At 43.9% G+C, this 19,678-nt stretch overlaps 1 protein-coding gene across 4 annotated transcripts in view; it reads left to right on the top strand.

The window, feature by feature from the left end:
- Nucleotides 1–19,678, top strand: part of PCCA (propionyl-CoA carboxylase subunit alpha) — a 972,421-nt gene that overhangs the window by 541,442 nt on the left and 411,301 nt on the right. For all 4 annotated transcript variants that reach the window (XM_063953234.1, XM_063953235.1, XM_063953233.1 and 1 more), the window contains exons 17-18: nucleotides 1,696–1,806; nucleotides 7,377–7,479. In XM_063953234.1, the coding sequence (XP_063809304.1) occupies nucleotides 1,696–1,806; nucleotides 7,377–7,479 (214 nt within the window). The remainder of the gene's footprint in view (nucleotides 1–1,695; nucleotides 1,807–7,376; nucleotides 7,480–19,678) is intronic.

Below are 19,678 nucleotides of genomic sequence, written 5' to 3' on the forward strand. Positions count from 1 at the left end.
AAATAAGAGTTGCTACTTGATTCATGTAGGTGTGGGCCTGTTACTAATGCCTTATTGTGGGCATGATTCAGATGTAGACACAGAAGCGCCCACAGCTGTGTCTAATTGTGGTGGCCCGACTGGGACTTCATGCAATGTCCTTCCCTTTTGTACATCCATGTGTCCGAATGTGCAAGAACTGAGGCCCCCACTGTCAGTAATACCAGTTGGTGCATCCTTAGACACCACCATTGGTTGCACCATGGGAACGTGCACCAGCGCTAATGCAGATGTAGTTTCTCCGTGTGAGTATGGCCTCCTCTGTGAGCTGTCATACACCTGTGTACGCAATCACTTTTAGCGACGCTCTCATAACAGACCCATAAGACAAACCATCTCGTATGAATGCTAAACCCTCTCCCTGTCACCGCTCAGGAAAGCCCACTACATTTTCTCCCTGTGTGCGCCTGAAATTACAGCTGCTCTACATGGACACAGGAAACATGCGACGTGTGACTTACACACATGCGCAGTAGCTCCACTGTGTCCAACATCGGCTGTGTGTTCATCGCCAAATGAAGCCCTGGGTAATGTTACATCCATATTGAGAAGCATGTGCAGTATTTTTCTTCCCAGTGAAGTATATTGCGTCCATTACCTGTTACAGTCCATCAGTCGTGGGAAGAGTCTGTTTTTGTGATTGGTGCAAAGTGTTTGTCATAATGCTCTGGTGAAAGTATTTCACAACCAGTAACACCACCCCATAGAGTTGCACCAGAATGTTAGTGATAAGTTGCTTCCATAATATACTGTGATTTACAGAGCTGTAAGAACTGAACTGAATAGGTTCTCATAGGTGAGAACTGAATCTCCCCCTTTGCCTTTATGATAAATGCAGCTTTCATAGTCACAGTGGTGCATTTTACAATCGTGCATGCTGTATTTCAGGTTATTCCTTATCAGTATAAAGGGTGCATGTACCATAGAAATCAGTTGTTTCTGTACTGACACACATTCTAGCTGCGCAGTGGATGCAGTGAATATACAATACAGTATGTTAACTAGTGAGTTTATATAGATTAAACAATTTCAAAGTTGGTTTGTTTCCAGCTTTGATGTAGTATTAAAGTGCAATTAGAGGCACATTCATGCATTCCGTTTGCATTTAGCTATGGACGCCTAAATCAGCCAAGTTCCATCAGTACAAATTTTATTTAACTTTTTTTTTCAATACCACCAGATACAAGGTGTAACAAAATCAAAACAAATGGTTAATTTTGTAATAAAAATAACAATTCTACTGATTGGAGGAGAAAGTAGCTTCATTTGCTGTTATCTTGGTAAATCTTTTTATTGAGGTTTTACAGATAGGATCCTTACATTTGCTGTTATTCTTTAAGTTCGTTATTAACAATTTTTTTAGTATATTTGTTGCTTTTTTTCTTACTAACCTCCCTTCTAGAATATCTTTCTCATTGTCTGTAACTCTAATGTCCACAGTGAGTAGTCTTCGGCCTGCTAGCTGTTCCTGCGCCCAGTTTTGTATTTGCCGCATGTGATTTACTCCTCATCTATATACACATATGACATGCAATCATACATCCCCAACAGCACACTCAAGTTACCTGGCAAGTCTTATTGCTCTAGATCTAAGCTCAGTGTTTAGTATCACAGTTTGTGAGTTAGTGACTTCATGACTGCTGTGTTGTGTTTTAGGTGTGACTCACAATATTCCTTTACTCCGGGAGGTTATCACTCATCCTCGTTTCATCAAAGGAGATATAACTACCAAGTTTCTTCCAGAAGTTTATCCCGATGGATTTAAAGGTTCGTCATTTTCATTTCCTTGTTATCATATAGGGACCAACTTAAGACATTTATGGGTTTGTCAATTAAAATTTTGATTTATAAATAGAAAGAAGCCAATACTTTGTACACATTCCACAAAGTATAGATAATTGTTGGTTAACTAGATATCCATTTCAAGTTAGTATTCTAATCTTGCCCTGTAAGTATAGCCAATTATATTGCGTATTATGTAGCAATGCAACAGCCATGTCTGGATTTGATTTAGGAGCTCTTGATATACTGTAATATAATTAAAAACTTTGTAATTTATACATTTACAATATATTGTAAATGGGTATATTACATTAATCACTTAATTAAAATTATACATTTAATTTCAGATAGTATCACATCTTATCTAGTGACCAGTAACCTGATGGAAGTATCTCTAGCTGTACTGTCTATATGAGTGGACTGTATGATTGCGGTATTTGGTTTCAGCACATCTCTTTATTCACAATAGCAGGACATGGCAAATCCATGCTTTCAGTGTTTACACTGTGTTTTATGTGCTTTGGAATCAATATTCACATTTGAATAAATCCTGTGCACGAATTAACCTTTTATTTGAGATCAGTCCCAGTAAATCATATGATAAAATAGTTTAACGCCTTTTTTTTTTATTCCTGTTACAATCTTCCATCGAGTTGATCGCAGCAGGAAATTTGTTAGCAGTTGGGCAAAACCATGTGCACTGCAGGGGGGGGCAGATGTAACATTTGCAGAGAGAGTTAGATTTGGGTGGGTTATTTTGTTTCTGTGCAGGGTAAATACTGGCTGCTTTATCTTTACACTGCAATTTAGATTTCAGATTGAACACACCACACCCAAATCTAACTCTCTCTGCATATGTTATATCTGCCACACCTGCAATGCAAATGGTTTTGCCCAACTGCTAACAAATTTGCTGCTGCGATCAACTTGGAATTACCCCCCATAGCACCCCAATCACTTGGAGATTCCAGTTATACCTTTATCACCTTCTATAGTTATAGGATCTTTTATAGGATCATTTAAAGCAGTGCTGTTCAGGAATAGCTGCCTAATGTTGACCTAGACACATTTTTGATGGGTTGGGTACAGAATCCCGACCGACAGAACGCTAGCAGCAGGATCCCGACTGTGAAAATGCTGGAAATACTTGGTACGTATTCTATGTCTAACCCTAACCCCATCCCTAACCTGCCCCTCCTGCAGCCTAACCCTACCCGTCCCATGTCTGCCGTCACCCCCACTCCGCAGCCTATCCCAAACCCTCCCCTCGTGCAGCTTAACCCTAACCCTCCCTCTCGCAGCCTAACCCTAACCCTCGTACTTACCGCATCAATTTGTCGCCATTTTCACCCATAGGGATCCCGTCGCTGGTATTCTGATAGTTGTGATCCCTTTTTTAAAAATGTTTTTTTTTTTTTTTTTTTTGTAAGTACTTGTTGAACATGCAGGAAGTTTGTATATTTTTTCTGAGATATATCTGAGAGCCAAACGTTCTAAAGTACTAGTGTTATTTTGTTTTGTTTTGTTCCCCCCCCCCCCCCATTATTTCCTATGTTATTGAAGGACATTGCAGGGAACCACACGTGGGATATTTGAAATATATACGTTTTAAGATGGCATTTTATATTATCCTTTTATTATAATGCACTAAGCTCAGATCTATAATAAAAAATATTTTTTTTTCAAAGTACTGCTACATATTTTTGTTTTGTTTCGGTTTAATAATAATACTGAATTCAGCTAGTTGTATTCTAGATCCCAGACGTCATCATGTGTCATTCTTAATGTATAAAGTGAGCTTTTGATTAGCGTAAGCCTTCCTAATATTAATTTCAAGGGATAAGGCAGGAACCAGAGGTCAGTGAGTTTTTGCATTCCATTCTTGACCTGTTGCTGCAGTTAGAGCCCGCCCCACACCTGTTCCTGGTTTATGTACTGTAAAAGGTGGCAATAAGGCGCCAAGTCATTAAGCAGAAACAGCAGCTTTCTCTTTTGATTTTTATGCTGAACTGCAAATCCTCTCACTTTTTACTTATAATACGTGAAGTTTGTTTCCTCTAGGAGTTGCATGATACCCTTCCTTTGTATGTATGATTGACTGATTCTTTTTTACATTTGTTTTTATTGTTTAATTATAGGAAACATTACAATTCACATTACATTTTCTTAAGTATAAGGTAAAAGTAGTGATAAGATGTATTTTACAGAAACTTTAAATAGAAGGGATAATGTGAAATCTATTAGGAATGCTGTACCCTCTGTTCCACGCATGATTTTGTATCAGATTTGTTAGATAAGCCCTCAATTTGACATTGTCTAATAATTAAATTGAATATTAGAGTTTAAGTGTAATACTCTGCTGTCTAAAAGGATTCAGACAAATCTGGAATATTTAGTAAAATGTAACAAGTTTTGGCAAATTGAACTTTTTAATAAGAGCAATCTCATTGGAATGTAGCAATGAGAATCCATATTGAAGAGGTGGAGAGTTAGAGGATGGGGATAATTAGTTAAGCAGATACGTATACACAAAGTCAGGGGTTGGCTCAATGTATGTAGAGTGAAATGCAGAAATACACCTTCCTAGCGGAACCAGAAAGGCAGCCTATGGTACATACACCAGGGGCAACCTAAACCCAAAGAGAAATGCTAATAAAAGATATAATGTGCAATAACCAATGGCACCAAGTCGTGGGTAAATGGAATAAAAACAATGTACTTCTTGCTTGTAGCACTTGATTTAAGTAAAATGTTTTTTTTGTGCTACAGGGAGAAAGATAAAACAGATTACAGTGTGATTTTGTCACAACAGAAGATAATACAAAATTTATAAAAAATAAAATAAATTAGCTCACACATGGAGCAGTAAACATAAACACACATAATTCCGTGCAGATGTGAAAGGTAATACATTTTTTTTTCATAAAATGCTGCAGTAACAGGTAAACAGTAAGTGGCTAGTAAGCGTCTATACCAGGTGCAGGTAAGTGTCCAGAATTGGTTTGCACTAAGGTGAATCCGGAAAATCCTCCCAGTGTCTAACAAACACTCTTGTCGTCCGGTAAGAACTGCATTACTGCTGTAAAACTTGCATAAATGACCTTAACGCGTTTCGAGCATTTGAAAGCACTGTAACACTAAAGAACACTGTAGCATAGCATTTCATATGCAGATACTGGTGCGGTGACACACAGAATATAGGCATGCAGCGATTTGCATAGCGATGCAAAAAAAGGTGTCCGGCGCTAATGGAGTTGCATGGGACCTGTCAGCTCACTCACACCAGGCATCTCCCGCTGTGTTAGATTGTAAGCAAGATGTATGAGGAGACATCTGTACAAGAGAGAAGTACATTAGTTTAATTTCATATACCCACAGCTTGGTACCATTGGTTATTGCACATCTGTATGATGCCTCAGAATGTCATGCACTTGGCTTTGAGTTCTTGAGAGCCATATTTAAACTTGCCAAGAAGGGAACTAATTATAGATCAGTCAGGCTCGGCAGTGGCACAGGAGTGCACTGAGTACTGTAAGCAGCTCAGCTTTGGGTGAGTGGTTAATAATAGAGGGTAGAGATTCAATAGCAACTTACTGAGACAGGGATGCAAAATGGAGCGGTTTATTATGATTAATAAGGGAGTGCTGGAATTAATGATGTATGATGGAGGAGACAGTGATTGTAAATAGTGGGCTTAAGGAGAATGAGGGGTCAATGATGACACTTGTAGGGTTTAACTATTATTATTCTAATGATGAAGATGAGATCATGTTGCAGCATGATGATGATGATGAGTAGACAGTATATTGATGATGTTGGATACAACATTGATAGGGTTTTATGAGGAGAAGTGTATGATGAAAGTGAATAGAATGGAGAAAGGGATTCAGTGGGAAGTAATGATGCTGGGGAGAGGGGAGTGGGTAGATGAATTTTAGGAGTGAGAGGGAGACTATAGATGGGGAAAGGGGAGTGAGCGGAGATAGTAGGGATATAGATGTGTTATGATGCTATGTCTGTAATGCTGGGTACACACTAGAGCAACGGGGATTGGCTCTGATGTCTGCACGAATCCCTGTCAGCCTTAGATTGTGTGTACACACAGGGGCAATGCTAATGAAGTTCGGAACAAACATGTTAAAACATGGAACAAACATGTGCAGCGGGTTCCAACCGGTGGTATGCGTACCCCAGGGGTACACGCCAGACTGCAGAGGGTTACTTCAAATCAAAACCGTTAATGGCGGCTGCGTGACCCGATGCATGCACAGTTGTGCATGGAGGACGCTGGACGCCAGGTCACACCGCTGCGGCTGCATGTAGGAGCCCGCCGCTGAAGGACGGCAGAAAGGCCGCGGAAAGAAAATACAATGCTATCTGCCACTGATAGTCTGACAAGTAATACATATATTGATTGTCAATAATATGTACACAGTTGAGAAATGCATAGCCTATATAAGTATCTTTTTGGAGTACAGTATAAAGGTTATTCACCCTTGTACTGTTCATTGGGGATGGAGGGTGGGGGCATATAGTGTTGATGAGAATATATCTCTGTACCTATCAATAGTACACAGTGAGAATAGGATACAGTTTGTCATAGTGACAAGATCTGTGTGTGTTAGTGTGCCTTTTGTGGTCCCTTCCCCTGACCACTCTCCCTGGGTTATACAATCTGCTATGCCCCAGTCTCCTTTAGGTGAGCAGACATGTACATTTCACAGCCGGTCTCACTCACCTACGGATCAGTGAATGTATACACATAACGGAAGTTGCTCAATCAATTTTGAAGTGACAACCAAGTGCTAGAAAGTGAGGGTTTTTTTTTAGATAAGAAACACACAGCAAAATCCTGCATATTGAAGAAAACCCAGTAAAAAAAGCTTTCATTCCATTTATACATTCCAACCATGGCCCAAACTGTATGGAGTTTGTATATTTTCCCTGTGCTTGCGTGACTTTACTTTTCTGGCGAGGACAGTTGGGTGGGGAGGATTTATGAGATGAGGGGGTACTCAAAAATGAAAAGCCTAATCAAGGGGTGTGGGAGAGAAAAAAGGTTGGGAACCACTTCTCTAGTGTGTACCCCGCATAAGAGTAGTGAGCTGTTTGTATAAAAAGTAGTTGCTCTGTTTATTGACTGTTTTTTATGTACTGTTATTGTATTGAATGGTTATAAAAAAAAAAATCCTGGTTCCTAAATTCTAAAATATTTGTCAATCGCTGACTCACAATTTAGAAAGACCTGGTCAAATGTCATACGTTAAGTCTGTACAGTTGGGGCCACAAAAAACACCCGTGAGCTATCTTAGGTCAGTAGAGTACCGCATGTAAAGCATTACTGTATAAGATCATGGTAGACTCAGGCTGAAATGTATTGCATATACTGTACTTTACAGTAAGTTTTTGTTTTCTATGTCGGTGATCAAAACTTAACTTTTCAGTAAAACAGCAGTTCCAGTATAATTTGATTGAATAACGCATCCACGCTTTTCCCAATATGTTTTTTTTTTTAATTTTTATTATTATTTCTTATTCTTGATTTTTCTTAACAGGACACAGTTTGACATCAGAAGAGCAAAATGAACTTCTTGCCACAACTGCTTCAATATATGTAGCTTCACAGATCAGATCACGACACTTTGTGAATAACCCAAGGTTTGTTTTAGCATATGCATGAGTATTTGGTACTTACTGACTTCAGACTATGGGCCGGATGTAATGCAGTGCGAAATGGCCGGAGCTCCGAGATTCCAGCCGAACGCGTACGTTTTTTTTTTTTAAAGCGGCAGTCATTTACAACCAGGTTGGTTTTGCCTTGTAAGTGATTGCCACTTTAAAAAAACGCACAAGTTCAGCCGGAATATCGGAGCTCCGGCTGTCTCGCACTGCATTACATCCGGCCCAATATATACCGTGCATCCAGAAAGTATTCACAGCGCTTCACTTTTTCTACATTTTGTTATGTTACAGCCTTATTCCAAAATGGAATAAATTAATTTTTTCCCCTCAAAATTCTACACACAATACCCCATAATGACAATGTTTTGTAATTTTTGCAAATTTATTAAAAATAAAAAACTAAGAAATCACATGTACATAATTATTCACATCCTTTGCCATGAAGCTCAAAATTAAGCTCAGGTGCATCCTGCTTCGACTGATCATCCTTAAGATGTTCCTACAGTTTAATTGGAGTCCACCTGTAGTAAATTCAGTTGATTGGACATGATTTGGAAAGGCACACAACTGTCTATATAAGGTCCCACACTTGACAGTGCATGTCTGAGCACAAACCAAGCATGAAGTCAAAGGAATTGTCTGTAAACCTCGAGACAGGATTGTCTTGAGGCACAAATCTGGGGAATAGTACAGAAAAATATTTGCTGCTTTGAAGGTCCCAATGAGCACAGTGTCCTCCTTCATTCGTAAACGGAAGAAGTTCGGAACCACCAGGACTCTTCCTAGAGCTGGCCGGCCGTCTAAACTGAGCGATCGGGGGAGAAGGGCCCTAGTCAGGAAGGTAACCAAGAACCCGATGGTTACTCTGTCAGAGCTACAGCATTCCTCTATGGAGAGAGGAGAACCTTCCAAAAGGACATCCATCTCTGCAGCAATCCACCAATCAGGCCTGTATGGTAGAGTGGCCAGACGGAAGCCACTCCTTAGTAAAAAGCACATGGCAGCCCACCTGAAGTTTGCCAAAATGCACGTGAAGGACTCTCAGACCATGAGAAATAAAATTCTCTGGTCTGATGAGACAAAGATTGAACTCTTTGGCGTTAATGCCAGGCATCATGTTTGGAGGAAATCAGGCACCTCTCACCACCAGGCCAATATCATCCCTGCAGTGAAGCATGGTGGTGGCAGCATCATGCTGTCGGGATGTTTTCAGCGGCAGGAACTGGGAGAATAGTCAGGATAGAGGGAAAGATGAATTCAGCAATGTACAATGACATCCTGGATGAAAACATGCTCCAGAGCGCTCTTGACCTCAGACTGGACAACGACCCTAAGCACACAGCCAAGATATCAAAGGAGTGGCTTCAGGACAACTCTGTGAATGTCCTTGAGTGGCCCAGCCAGAGCCCAGACTTGAATCCGATTGAACATCTCTGGAGAGATCTGAAAATGGCTGTGCACTGACGCTTCCCATCCAACCTTATGGAGCTTCAGAGGTGCTGCAAAGAGGAATGGGCGAAACTGCCCAAAGATAGGTGTGCCAAGCTTGTGGCATCATATTCAAAAAGACTTGAGGCTGTAATTGCTGTCAAATGTGCATCAACAAAGTATTGAACAAAGACTGTGAATACTTATGTATATGTGATTTCTTAGTTTTTTTATTTTTAATAAATTTGCAAAAATCTCAAAGAATCTTTTTTCACGCGGACATTATGGGGTATTGTGTGTAGATTTTGAACACAACAAAATGTGGAAAAAGTGAAGCGCTGTGAATACTTTCCGGATGCACAGTATATGTGTGCTAGCACTATTGTGCAATATGCATTTATCCATGCTTTTGCATAAATATGCAGTTACATCATTTTCAAGTGTTTTTTACAGAATTGGATCAGTTTTTTGTTTTTTTTTTGTTAACCTCAGGGTCAAAAGATGTTTTTGTCACAGGGTTAAATCAGTGTTTCCCAAATCCAATTTTCAGGGCACCCTAGCAGTGCATGGTTTCCAGGTTCCTTCACAGAACTACTAGTGATATATAGAATTAGCCCCACCTGTGGATCTTTTAAAATGTCAGTCAGTTATAAATTCTGTACATCTATGTTCCATCAGTTGTGGAAAACATGCACAGTTATTGTGTCCCCAAGGGCCGTATTGGGGAAAAAACGGTTATAGGTTTTGTTTTCAGTCTAGGATTAGAATTGGGACCAAATGTACCCTTTTCGAAATTCAAAAGTGCAACAAACTAATACAGTACTTCCAGTAGGTGAGCAGTTCAGCCAGAAGCCTACAGTGCTAGGGACATATTATACTTAGTTTTTACACATGGGGTGATTGAGAGTTGCACTCAAGTCATCCACAATTTCAGCTGCACTGTGTGCACATACATAAATGCATATATTTGTTTGTATGAAGAGTTACATGCATTTGTGTGCCACACAACCACTATCCATCTGCTTGCAAACATAGCCAATCCTCCTCATCCTCACATCCTCAGCACGTTCTCCCATTTTTTACTTGAACCTCAAGATTATCTACCAATCTCATTACAATATTAAAGACACCCACACACAGTCATTACTGTCACGCTCAGCGTAAGTTGGGGTTCCGACAACCGAGTTTTGGCTGAAGAGACAGCTACCTGTGAGGAGAGTAAACAAGGTGGCTGAATGTAATTCCTCCTCATGTGATGGAAGCCAAACTAAGTAATAACGTTGGCCGGAGGGTGTAAAGAAAAGGAGGACTTCGTAGGAAGATAACTGTAGTTTTAATAAATAATCAGGCTGTAGACGAATATTGGAGAAATAGAAGAAACTGGAAAAATTAGAGTCTATGGTTAAATGACTTGAAGAGTGAAGCTTAAGAATTCCGGTAAAGAAGACCTGAAGACTGTGTTTTATGATTAAAAGACGAGGCTGAAGTACTTGGACTTTGAAGAAATGGAGACTGTGGTTTGTGATTGAAAGACGAGGCTGAAGAACTTGGACTCTGAAGAAATGGAGACTGTGGTTTGTGATTGAAAGACGAGGCTTAAGAACTTGGACTTTGAAGAAATGAAGACGTCTGCGGGAACCGCCGTTAGCACCTGGAGCTCCTCTACGACCTGGGACCCCGTGAGCGCTTCCACGAGTGGCAACAGACTTAGACAGCAGGACTGCAGCAGCGTTTAGGTAACCGATGGATGAGAGCAACCAGGACCAGGGAACCAGAAGTAACCTGGGAGCACAGAGCTGGAGAACCTTTCACAAGGAGGTAACTTGAAGCACTGGCACTCTCCCTCTGAGCCAGCCCCCTTTTGTATGGGGAGAACACGCAGGAATGGCTGGACACAGATTGGGAACTTCATTGGTAATACTCTGGTCTCCAACATGGCTGCCCCCAGCACAGGAGACATACTTAGCTGTTAGCACACAGCTTTAGCCAGCTTCCGTCTCTGACACACTATACTGTGTCACCACTAGAGGGCCTTACTGCAGCGATCCCCGCTGCAGCGCCCGGCTCTCCAGACCCTCGGCCCCCGGCCCTTGGCAGCCGCACATCCCTCCAGGAGGACCTGCCGCCGCTGCTGTGCCAACCAGTGGGATGGTAACCCGTGGGATCACCCGCCGGAGGTAAGGTTTCGGAGCCTGACAATTACTAGGGAGCAGGGCTTCATACACTTTTCATGATAATCTGACTCAGGCCAATATGTGTATGTACTGTATATACATCATGTTGAAGACCTCATTTATATCCAGTATCTGAAATACCAATTCATCCCAATTGTCTCTTGCGAAAATATGTGTACTTTCTTTCACCTAACTTGGCATAGAATACCTAGAAGTCAAAAATGTTAAAGAAATTATTTTTACAAATTAATTATTTGTGACAGAAGCATAAAGAGTAATTGGAGAGTAAAGTTCCATAGTTACTGCCATCTCTGATAAATCATGTAATGATACAATTAAACAAATCACTGCAAATATTTAATGCTGGAGTATCTGTGTCTGTTCTTAGTCACGTTTTTGTGGCAAATGACAATAATGGAAATTTGCTCCTAAAAATAAAAGGGGCTTACCGTAAGGCAAATTCATTTGCAATGTGCAGTACAATCTTTTGTACCTTTATCAAAGTGTGCAATGCATAGAATTATCATTTTGTGGTAATTGAGGGTTATAGAGCGAGCTTCAATGGATTTATATGACTGTACGACTCCCGGAAGAGTAAGTGTGGCTATATGACGCACTTATAGTATTGCCAGACCATGAGGACTTGGGTGAATTCCATTGTGCTGGCATTTCTACGGTGTTGTAATGGCAACTTGCACCCTCGCTACTGGTTTTATGTCAAACTGTCAAAATTACATTTAAACCAGTATCTGTACAGCATTTTAGCTTTTGATTTGTTAACTGTTAAGTTCGGGTCTAACACACCACCATGTGCATTTCTGAGGCATCTCTTTTGAGTTTTGCACTTTACATTTTGTGTAAATATCTGCTGTGTTGTTTTTTTTTTATATGTATATTACAATAATAGGATTTTAATTACCTACCGGTAAATCCTTTTCTCGCAGTCCGTAAGGGATATTGGGGAGACTTAGTACGATGGGGTATAGACGGGGTCCAAAGGAGCCGGTGCACTTTAAATTTCTTCACTGGGTGTGCTGGATCCTCCCCTCTATGCCCCCTCCCACAGACAGTTATAGGTAAAACAGTGCCCGAAGGAGAAAGGACATACATGAGAGAAGGAACATAACAATAATGAGTGGTGAGATTTATACACAAGCACACCACGAACATAAAACAATCAGCAACAGCTGGTAACCAAACAGCAAGACTAGAAAAGACAACCTGCAGAAAGATCAATGCACTGAGGCGGGCGCCCAATATCCCTTATGGACTGCGAGAAAAGGATTTACTGGTAGGTAATTAAAATCTTATTTTCTTTAGCATCCTTAAGGGATATTGGGGAGACTTAGGGCCTAATTCAGACCTGGTCGCACGCAGGCTACAGGGGAGGGGGTAAGAACTTTGCAGGGGTGCGATCGGCTGTGCAGAGAGCTGCACAAGCAAAAAGTTTGTGCAGTCTCTGCACAGTTCAAGAGTTACTCAGCCGCTGCGATGATCCTTGCTGTAGCTGACGTCAGGAACCCTCCCTGTAAACGGCTGGGCACGCCTGCGTTTTCCTGGAAATTCCCAGAAACGGTGAGTTGACACCCACGGACAGCCTATTCCTGTCAATCTTCCAATCTTTGTTCTTTTCATCGCTGCCTTATGCATGGGCTGTACAGACCCGATTGCACGCCTGCAAAAAAAGGCAGCGTGCGATCGGGTCTGAATGACCCCCTTAGTACGATGGGGACGTCCCAAAGCTTTAAGCTTCGCCTGCCCAAACTGGGTATCCTCTTTGGCCAGGGTATCAAACTTGTAGAACTTAACAAAAGTGTTCTTCCTCGACCAGGTAGCAGCTCGGCATAATTGCAAGGCCGAGACTCCACGGGCAGGCACCCAGAAAGAGCCCACCGATCTTGTAGAGCAGCCTTTAGAGACTTAGGAACAGGCAAGGCTGCCGACACACAGGCCTGTTAGATAGTCAGCCTAAGCCAATGAGCAATGGACTGCTTTGAAGCAGGGCAACCCTTTTTCTCGAACGTCCTAGTGGATGCTGGGGACTCCGTCAGGACCATGGGGGGATAGCGGCTCCGCAGGAGACAGGGCACAAAAGCAAGCTTTTAGGATCACATGGTGTGTACTGGCTCCTCCCCCTATGACCCTCCTCCAAGCCTCAGTTAGGTTTTTGTGCCCGGCCGAGAAGGGTGCAATCTAGGTGGCTCTCTTAAAGAGTTACTTAGAAAAAGTTTTTAGGTTCTTTATTTTCAGTGAGTCCTGCTGGCAACAGGCTCACTGCATCGAGGGACTTAGGGGAGAGATTTTCAACTCACCTGCGTGCAGGATGGATTGGATTCTTAGGCTACTGGACATAGCTCCAGAGGGAGTCTGAACACAGGGCTCGCCCTGGGGTTCGTCCCGGAGCCGCGCCGCCGACCCCCCTTGCAGACGCTGAAGATGAAGAGGTCCGGAACCAGGCGGCAGAAGACTCTGAGTCTTCATCAGGTAGCGCACAGCACTGCAGCTGTGCGCCATTGTTGTCAGCACACTTCACACAGCGGTCACGGAGGGTGCAGGGCGCTGGGGGGGGGCGCCCTGGGCAGCAATGTATAATACCTGTATGGCGAAAAATACATCACATATAGCCCTTGAGGCTATATGGATGTATTTAACCCCTGCCAGATATCTAAAACTCCGGAGAAGAAGCCCGCCGAAAAGGGGGCGGGGCCTATTCTCCTCAGCACACAGCGCCATTTTCCCTCACAGAAAGGCTGGTGGGAAGGCTCCCATGCTCTCCCCTGCACTGCACTACAGAAACAGGGTTAAAACAGAGAGGGGGGGCACTGATTTGGCGATATGTATATATATTAAAATGCTATAAGGGAGGAACACTTATATAAAGGTTGTCCCTGGATAATTATAGCGTTTTGGTGTGTGCTGGCAAACTCTCCCTCTGTCTCCCCAAAGGGCTAGTGGGTCCTGTCCTCTATCAGAGCATTCCCTATGTGTGTGCTGTATGTCGGTACGTGTGTGTCGACATGTATGAGGAAAATATTGGTGAGGAGGCGGAGCAAATTGCCTGTAATGGTGATGTCACTCTCTAGGGAGTCGACACCGGAATGGATGGCTTATTTATGGAAATTACGTGACAATGTCAACACGCTGCAAGCCGGTTGACGACATGAGAGGGCCGGCGAACAAATTAGTATCTGTCCAGGCGTCTCAAACACCGTCAGGGGCTGTAAAATGCCCATTTACCTCAGTCGGTCGACACAGACCCAGACACGGACACTGATTTCAGTGTCGACGGTGAAGAAACAAACGTATTTTCTTTTAGGGCCACACGTAAGGGCAATGAAGGAGGTGTTACATATTTCTGATACTCCAAGTACCACAAAAAAGGGTATTATGTGTGAGGTGAAAAAACTACCTGTAGTTTTTCCTGAATCAGATAAATTAAATGAAGTGTGTGATGATGCGTGGGTTTCCCCCGATAGAAAATTATTGGCGGTATACCCTTTCCCGCCAGAAGTTAAGGCGCGGTGGGAAACACCCCTCAGGGTGGATAAGGCGCTCACACGCTTATCAGAACAAGTGGCGGTACCATCTACGGATAGGGCCGTACTTAAGGAGCCAGCTGATAGGAGGCTGAAAAATATCCTAAAAAGTATACACACACATGCTGGTGTTATACTGCGACCAGCGATCGCCTCAGCCTGGATGTGCAGAGCTGAGGTGGCTTGGTCGGATTCCCTGACTAAAAATATTGATACCTTTGACAGGGACAGTATTTGATTGACTATAGAGCATTTAAAGGATGCATTTCTATATATGCGAGATGCGCAGAGGGATATTTGCACTCTGGCATCAAGAGTAAATGCGATGTCCATATCTGCAAGAAGATGTTTATGGACACGACAGTGGTCAGGTGATGCAGATTCCAAACGGCACAAAGATGTATTGCCGTATAAAGGGGAGGAGTTATTTGGGGTCGGTCCATGGGACCTGGTGGCCAGGGCAACTGCTGGAAAATCCACCGTTTTTTACCCTAAGTCACATCTCTGCAGAAAAAGACACCGTCTTTTCAGCCTCAGTCCTTTCGTCCCTATAAGAGTCATATCTGCCCAGGGATAGAGGAAAGGGAAGAAGACTGCAGCAGGCAGCCCATTCCCAGGAACAGAAGCCCTCCACCGCTTCTACCAAGTTCTCAGCATGACGCTGGGACCGTACAGGACCCCTGGATCCTACAAGTAGTATCCAAGGGGTACAGATTGGAATGTCGAGAGGTTTCCCCCCTCGCAGGTTCCTGTAGTCTGCTGTACCAATGTCTCCCTCCGACAGGGAGGCAGTATTGAAAACAATTCACAAGCTGTATTCCCAGCAGGTGATAATAAATTTACCCCTCCGACAACAAGGAAAGGGGTATTACTCCACACTATATGGTGGTACTGAAGGCTAGGTGAGACCTATTCTAAATCTGAAAAATTTGAACACTTACAAGGGTTCAAATCCAGATGGAGTCACTCAGAGCAGTGATAGCAAAGAACAAGGGGATTATATGGTGTCCCGGGACATCAGGGATGCTTACCTCCATGTCCCAAAATTTGCTTTTTCTCACCAAGGGTACCTCAGGTTCGTGGTACAGAACTGTCACTATCAGTTTCAAGACGATGCCGTTGGATTGTCCAAGGCACCCCGGGTCCTTACCAAGGTAATGACCGAAAGGAGGATTCGTCTTCAAAGAAAATGGACGACCTCCTGATAAGAACAAGGTCCAGAGAACAGTTGGAGGTCGGAGTAGCACTATCTCAAGTAGTTCTACGACAGCACGGGTGGATTCTAAATATTCCAAAACCGCAGTTGTTCCGACGACACGTCTGCTGGTCCTAGGGATGATTCTGGACACAGTCCAGGAAAAGGTGTTTCTCCCAGAGGAGAAAGCCAGGGAGTTATCCGAGCTAATCGGGATCCTCCTAAAACCAGGAAAAGTGTCAGTGCATCATTGCACAAGAGTCCTGGTAAAAATGGTGGCTTATTACGAAGCGCTTCCATTCGGCAGATTTCACGCAAGAACTCTTCAGTGGGATCTGCTGGACAAATGGTCCGGATCGCATCTTCAGATGCATCAGCGGATAACCCTATATCCAAGGACAAGGGTGTCTCTCCTGTGGTGATTACAGAGTGCTCATCTTCTAGAGGGCCGCAGATTCGGCATTCAGGATTGGATGCTCGTGACCACGGAGGCCAGCCTGAGAGGCTGGGGAGCAGTCACACAAGGAGTGTGATCAAGTCTGGAGAATTCTCTCCACATAAATATACTGGAGCTAAGAGCGAATTTATAATGCTCTAAGCTTAGCAAGACCTCTGCTTCAAGGTCAGCCGGTATTGATCCAGTGGGATAACATCACGGCAGTCGCCCACGTAAACAGAAAGGGCGGCACAAGAAGCAGGAGGGCAGTGGCAAAACTGCAAGGATTTTTCGCTAGGCGGAAAATCATGTGATAGCACTGTCAGCAGTGTTCATTCCGGGAGTGGACGACTGGGAAGCAGACTTCCTCAGCAGGCACGACCTCCACCCGGGAGAGTGGGAACTTCATCGGGAAGTTTTCCGCATGATTGTGAACCGTTGGGAAAGACCAAAGGTGGACATGATGGCGTCCCGCCCGAACAAAAAAATGGGACAGGTATTGCGCCAGGTCACGAGACCTTCAGGCGATAGCTGTGGACGTCCTGGTAACACCGTGGGTGTAACAGTCGGTGTATGTGTTCCCTTCTCTGCTTCTCATAACCAAGGTATTGAGAATTATAAGACATAGAGGAGTAAGAACTATACTCGTGGCTCCGGATTGGCCAAGAGGGACTTGGTAACCGGAACTTCAAGAGATGCTCACAGAGGACTAATGGCCTCGGGAGCTAAGAAGGGATTTGCTTTCAGCAAGTACCATGTCTGTTCCAAGAGGAACCGTGGCATCGGCCTTTAAGAAAGGACCTGCTCCAGCAGGGACCTTGTCTGTTCCAAGACTTACCGCGACTGCGTTTGACGGCATGGCGGTTTGAACGCCGGATCCTAAGGGAAAAGGCATTCCGGAAGAGGTCATACCTACCCTGGTCAAAGCCAGGAAGGAGGTGACCGCACAACGTTATCACCACATGTGGTAAAAATATGTTGCGTGGGTGAGGCCAGGAGGGCCCCACGAAAAAATTTCAACTAGGTCGATTTCTGCACTTCCTGCAAACAGGAGTGTCTATGAGCCTCAAATTGGGGTCCATTAAGGTTCAAGTTTCGGCCCTATAGATTTTCTTCCAGAAAGAATTGGCTTCAGTTCCTGAAGTCCAGACGTTTGTCAAGGGAGTATTGCATATACAGCCCTTGTGTGCCTCCAGTGGCACCGTGGGATCTCAACGTAGTGTTGGGATTCCTCAAATCATATTGGTTTGAACCACTCAAATCTGTGGATTTGAAATATCTCACATGGAAAGTGACCATGCTGTTGGCCCTGGCCTCGGCCAGGCGATTGTCAAAATTGGCGGCTTTGTCTTACAAAAGCCCATATTTGATTTTCCATTCGGACAGGGCAGAACTGCGGACTCGTCCACAGTTTCTTCCTAAGGTGGTGTCAGCGTTTCACCTGAAACAACCTATTGTGGTGCCTGCGGCTACTAGGGACTTGGAGGACTCCAAGTTGCTAGACGTTGTCAGGGCCCTGAAAATATATATATATATATATAATTCCGGGACGGCTGGAGTCAGAAAGTCTGACTTGCTGTTTATATTGTAGGCACCCAAAAAGCTGGGTGCTCCTGCTTCTAAGCAGACGATTGCTCGTTGGATTTGTAGTACAATTCAGCTTGCACATTCTGTGGCAGGCCTGCCACAGCCAAAATCTGTAAATGCCCATTCCACAAGGAAGGTGGGCTCATCTTGGGCGGCTGCCCGAGGGGTCTCGGCTTTACAACTTTGCCGAGCAGCTACTTGGTCAGGGGCAAACACGTTTGCTAAATTCTACAAATTTGATACCCTGGCTGAGGAGGACCTGGAGTTCTCTCATTCGGTGCTGCAGAGTCATCCGCACTCTCCCGCCCGTTTGGGAGCTTTGGTATAATCCCCATGGTCCTGACGGAGTCCCCAGCATCCACTAGGACGTTAGAGAAAATAAGATTTTACTTACCGATAAATCTATTTCTCATAGTCCGTAGTGGATGCTGGGCGCCCATCCCAAGTGCGGAGTGTCTGCATTACTTGTACATAGTTATTGTTACAAAAAAATCGGGTTATTATTGTTGTGAGCCATCTTTTTTAGAGGCTACTTCATTGTTATCATACTGTTAACTGGGTTCAAATCACAAGTTGTACGGTGTGATTGGTGTGGCTGGTATGAGTCTTACCCTGGATTCAAGATCCTTCCTTATTGTGTACGCTCGTCCGGGCACAGTACCTAACTGAGGCTTGGAGGAGGGTCATAGGGGGAGGAGCCAGTACACACCATGTGATCCTAAAAGCTTGCTTTTGTGCCCTGTCTCCTGCGGAGCCGCTATCCCCCCATGGTCCTGACGGAGTCCCCAGCATCCACTACGGACTATGAGAAATAGATTTATCGGTAAGTAAAATCTTATTTTCTGTGCATCCATAGAGCACGAACAAGTAATCCGTCTTTCTGATGCAAGCTGTTCTCTTGACATAGATCTTCAAGGCTCGCACAGCATCCAATGCCTCCGGAGGAGCAAAAACGCCAGAACTTGACGAAATTACAATAGGAACTGCTGCCTAGTCTTGAGCTCCGCTTTGTCCTCATAGAAGACCAAGTAAGGGATTCTACACGATAAGGCCTCCAATTCCGAGGCACGCCTAGCAGAAGCCAGGGCCAGTAACATCGCCGTCTTCCACATGAGGTACTTATTGTCTACTGTCATCAGAGGTTCAAACCAGGAGGACTGTAAAAATTCCATCACTACATTCAACTCCCAGGGTGCCGTGGGCGGTACAAAACGAGGTTGAATGTGAAGTTCTCCTTGCAAGAAGGTCTGAACTTCTGGCAATACTGCCAATTTCTTCTGGAAGAAAATTTAGAGGGCTGAACTCTGGACCTTAATGGAACCCAGATGTAAGCCCTTATCCACACCAGCCTGCAGGAAACAGAGGAAACGTCCCAAGTGGAACTCAGCAGGTGGATATGAGCATTCCTCGCACCAAGAGACATATCGTCTCCAGATCTGTCTAGTTTAGTGTATCTATCTAGTGTTGTGACATCACAGGTTTCATGGCTTGACCCATGGTAGCAATGACTTTTTTGGAAAGGACCTTGTGAGCTAGGATGTTCCACTCAACCTCCATGCCGTCAAACAAAGTCACCTTAAGTCCGGGTAGACGAACGTCCTTTTTGAAGAAGATCTCTTCTTAGAGGCCAAGGGTCTTCGACAGACATGTCTAGAAGATCTGCATACCACGCCCTCCGAGGCCAATCCGGGGCAATCAGAATTGCCTGGACTCCTTGATTTCTGATTTGCTTGAGCACCCTTGGGACCAACGGAATTGGAGGAAACAGGTAGACCAGCCGGTAAGGCCAAGGCGATGTCAGTGCATCCACTGCCCTCGC

The sequence above is a fragment of the Pseudophryne corroboree genome, chromosome 2, assembly GCF_028390025.1.
Source record: "Pseudophryne corroboree isolate aPseCor3 chromosome 2, aPseCor3.hap2, whole genome shotgun sequence".
In the NCBI taxonomy this organism is placed as follows: Eukaryota; Metazoa; Chordata; class Amphibia; order Anura; family Myobatrachidae; genus Pseudophryne; species Pseudophryne corroboree.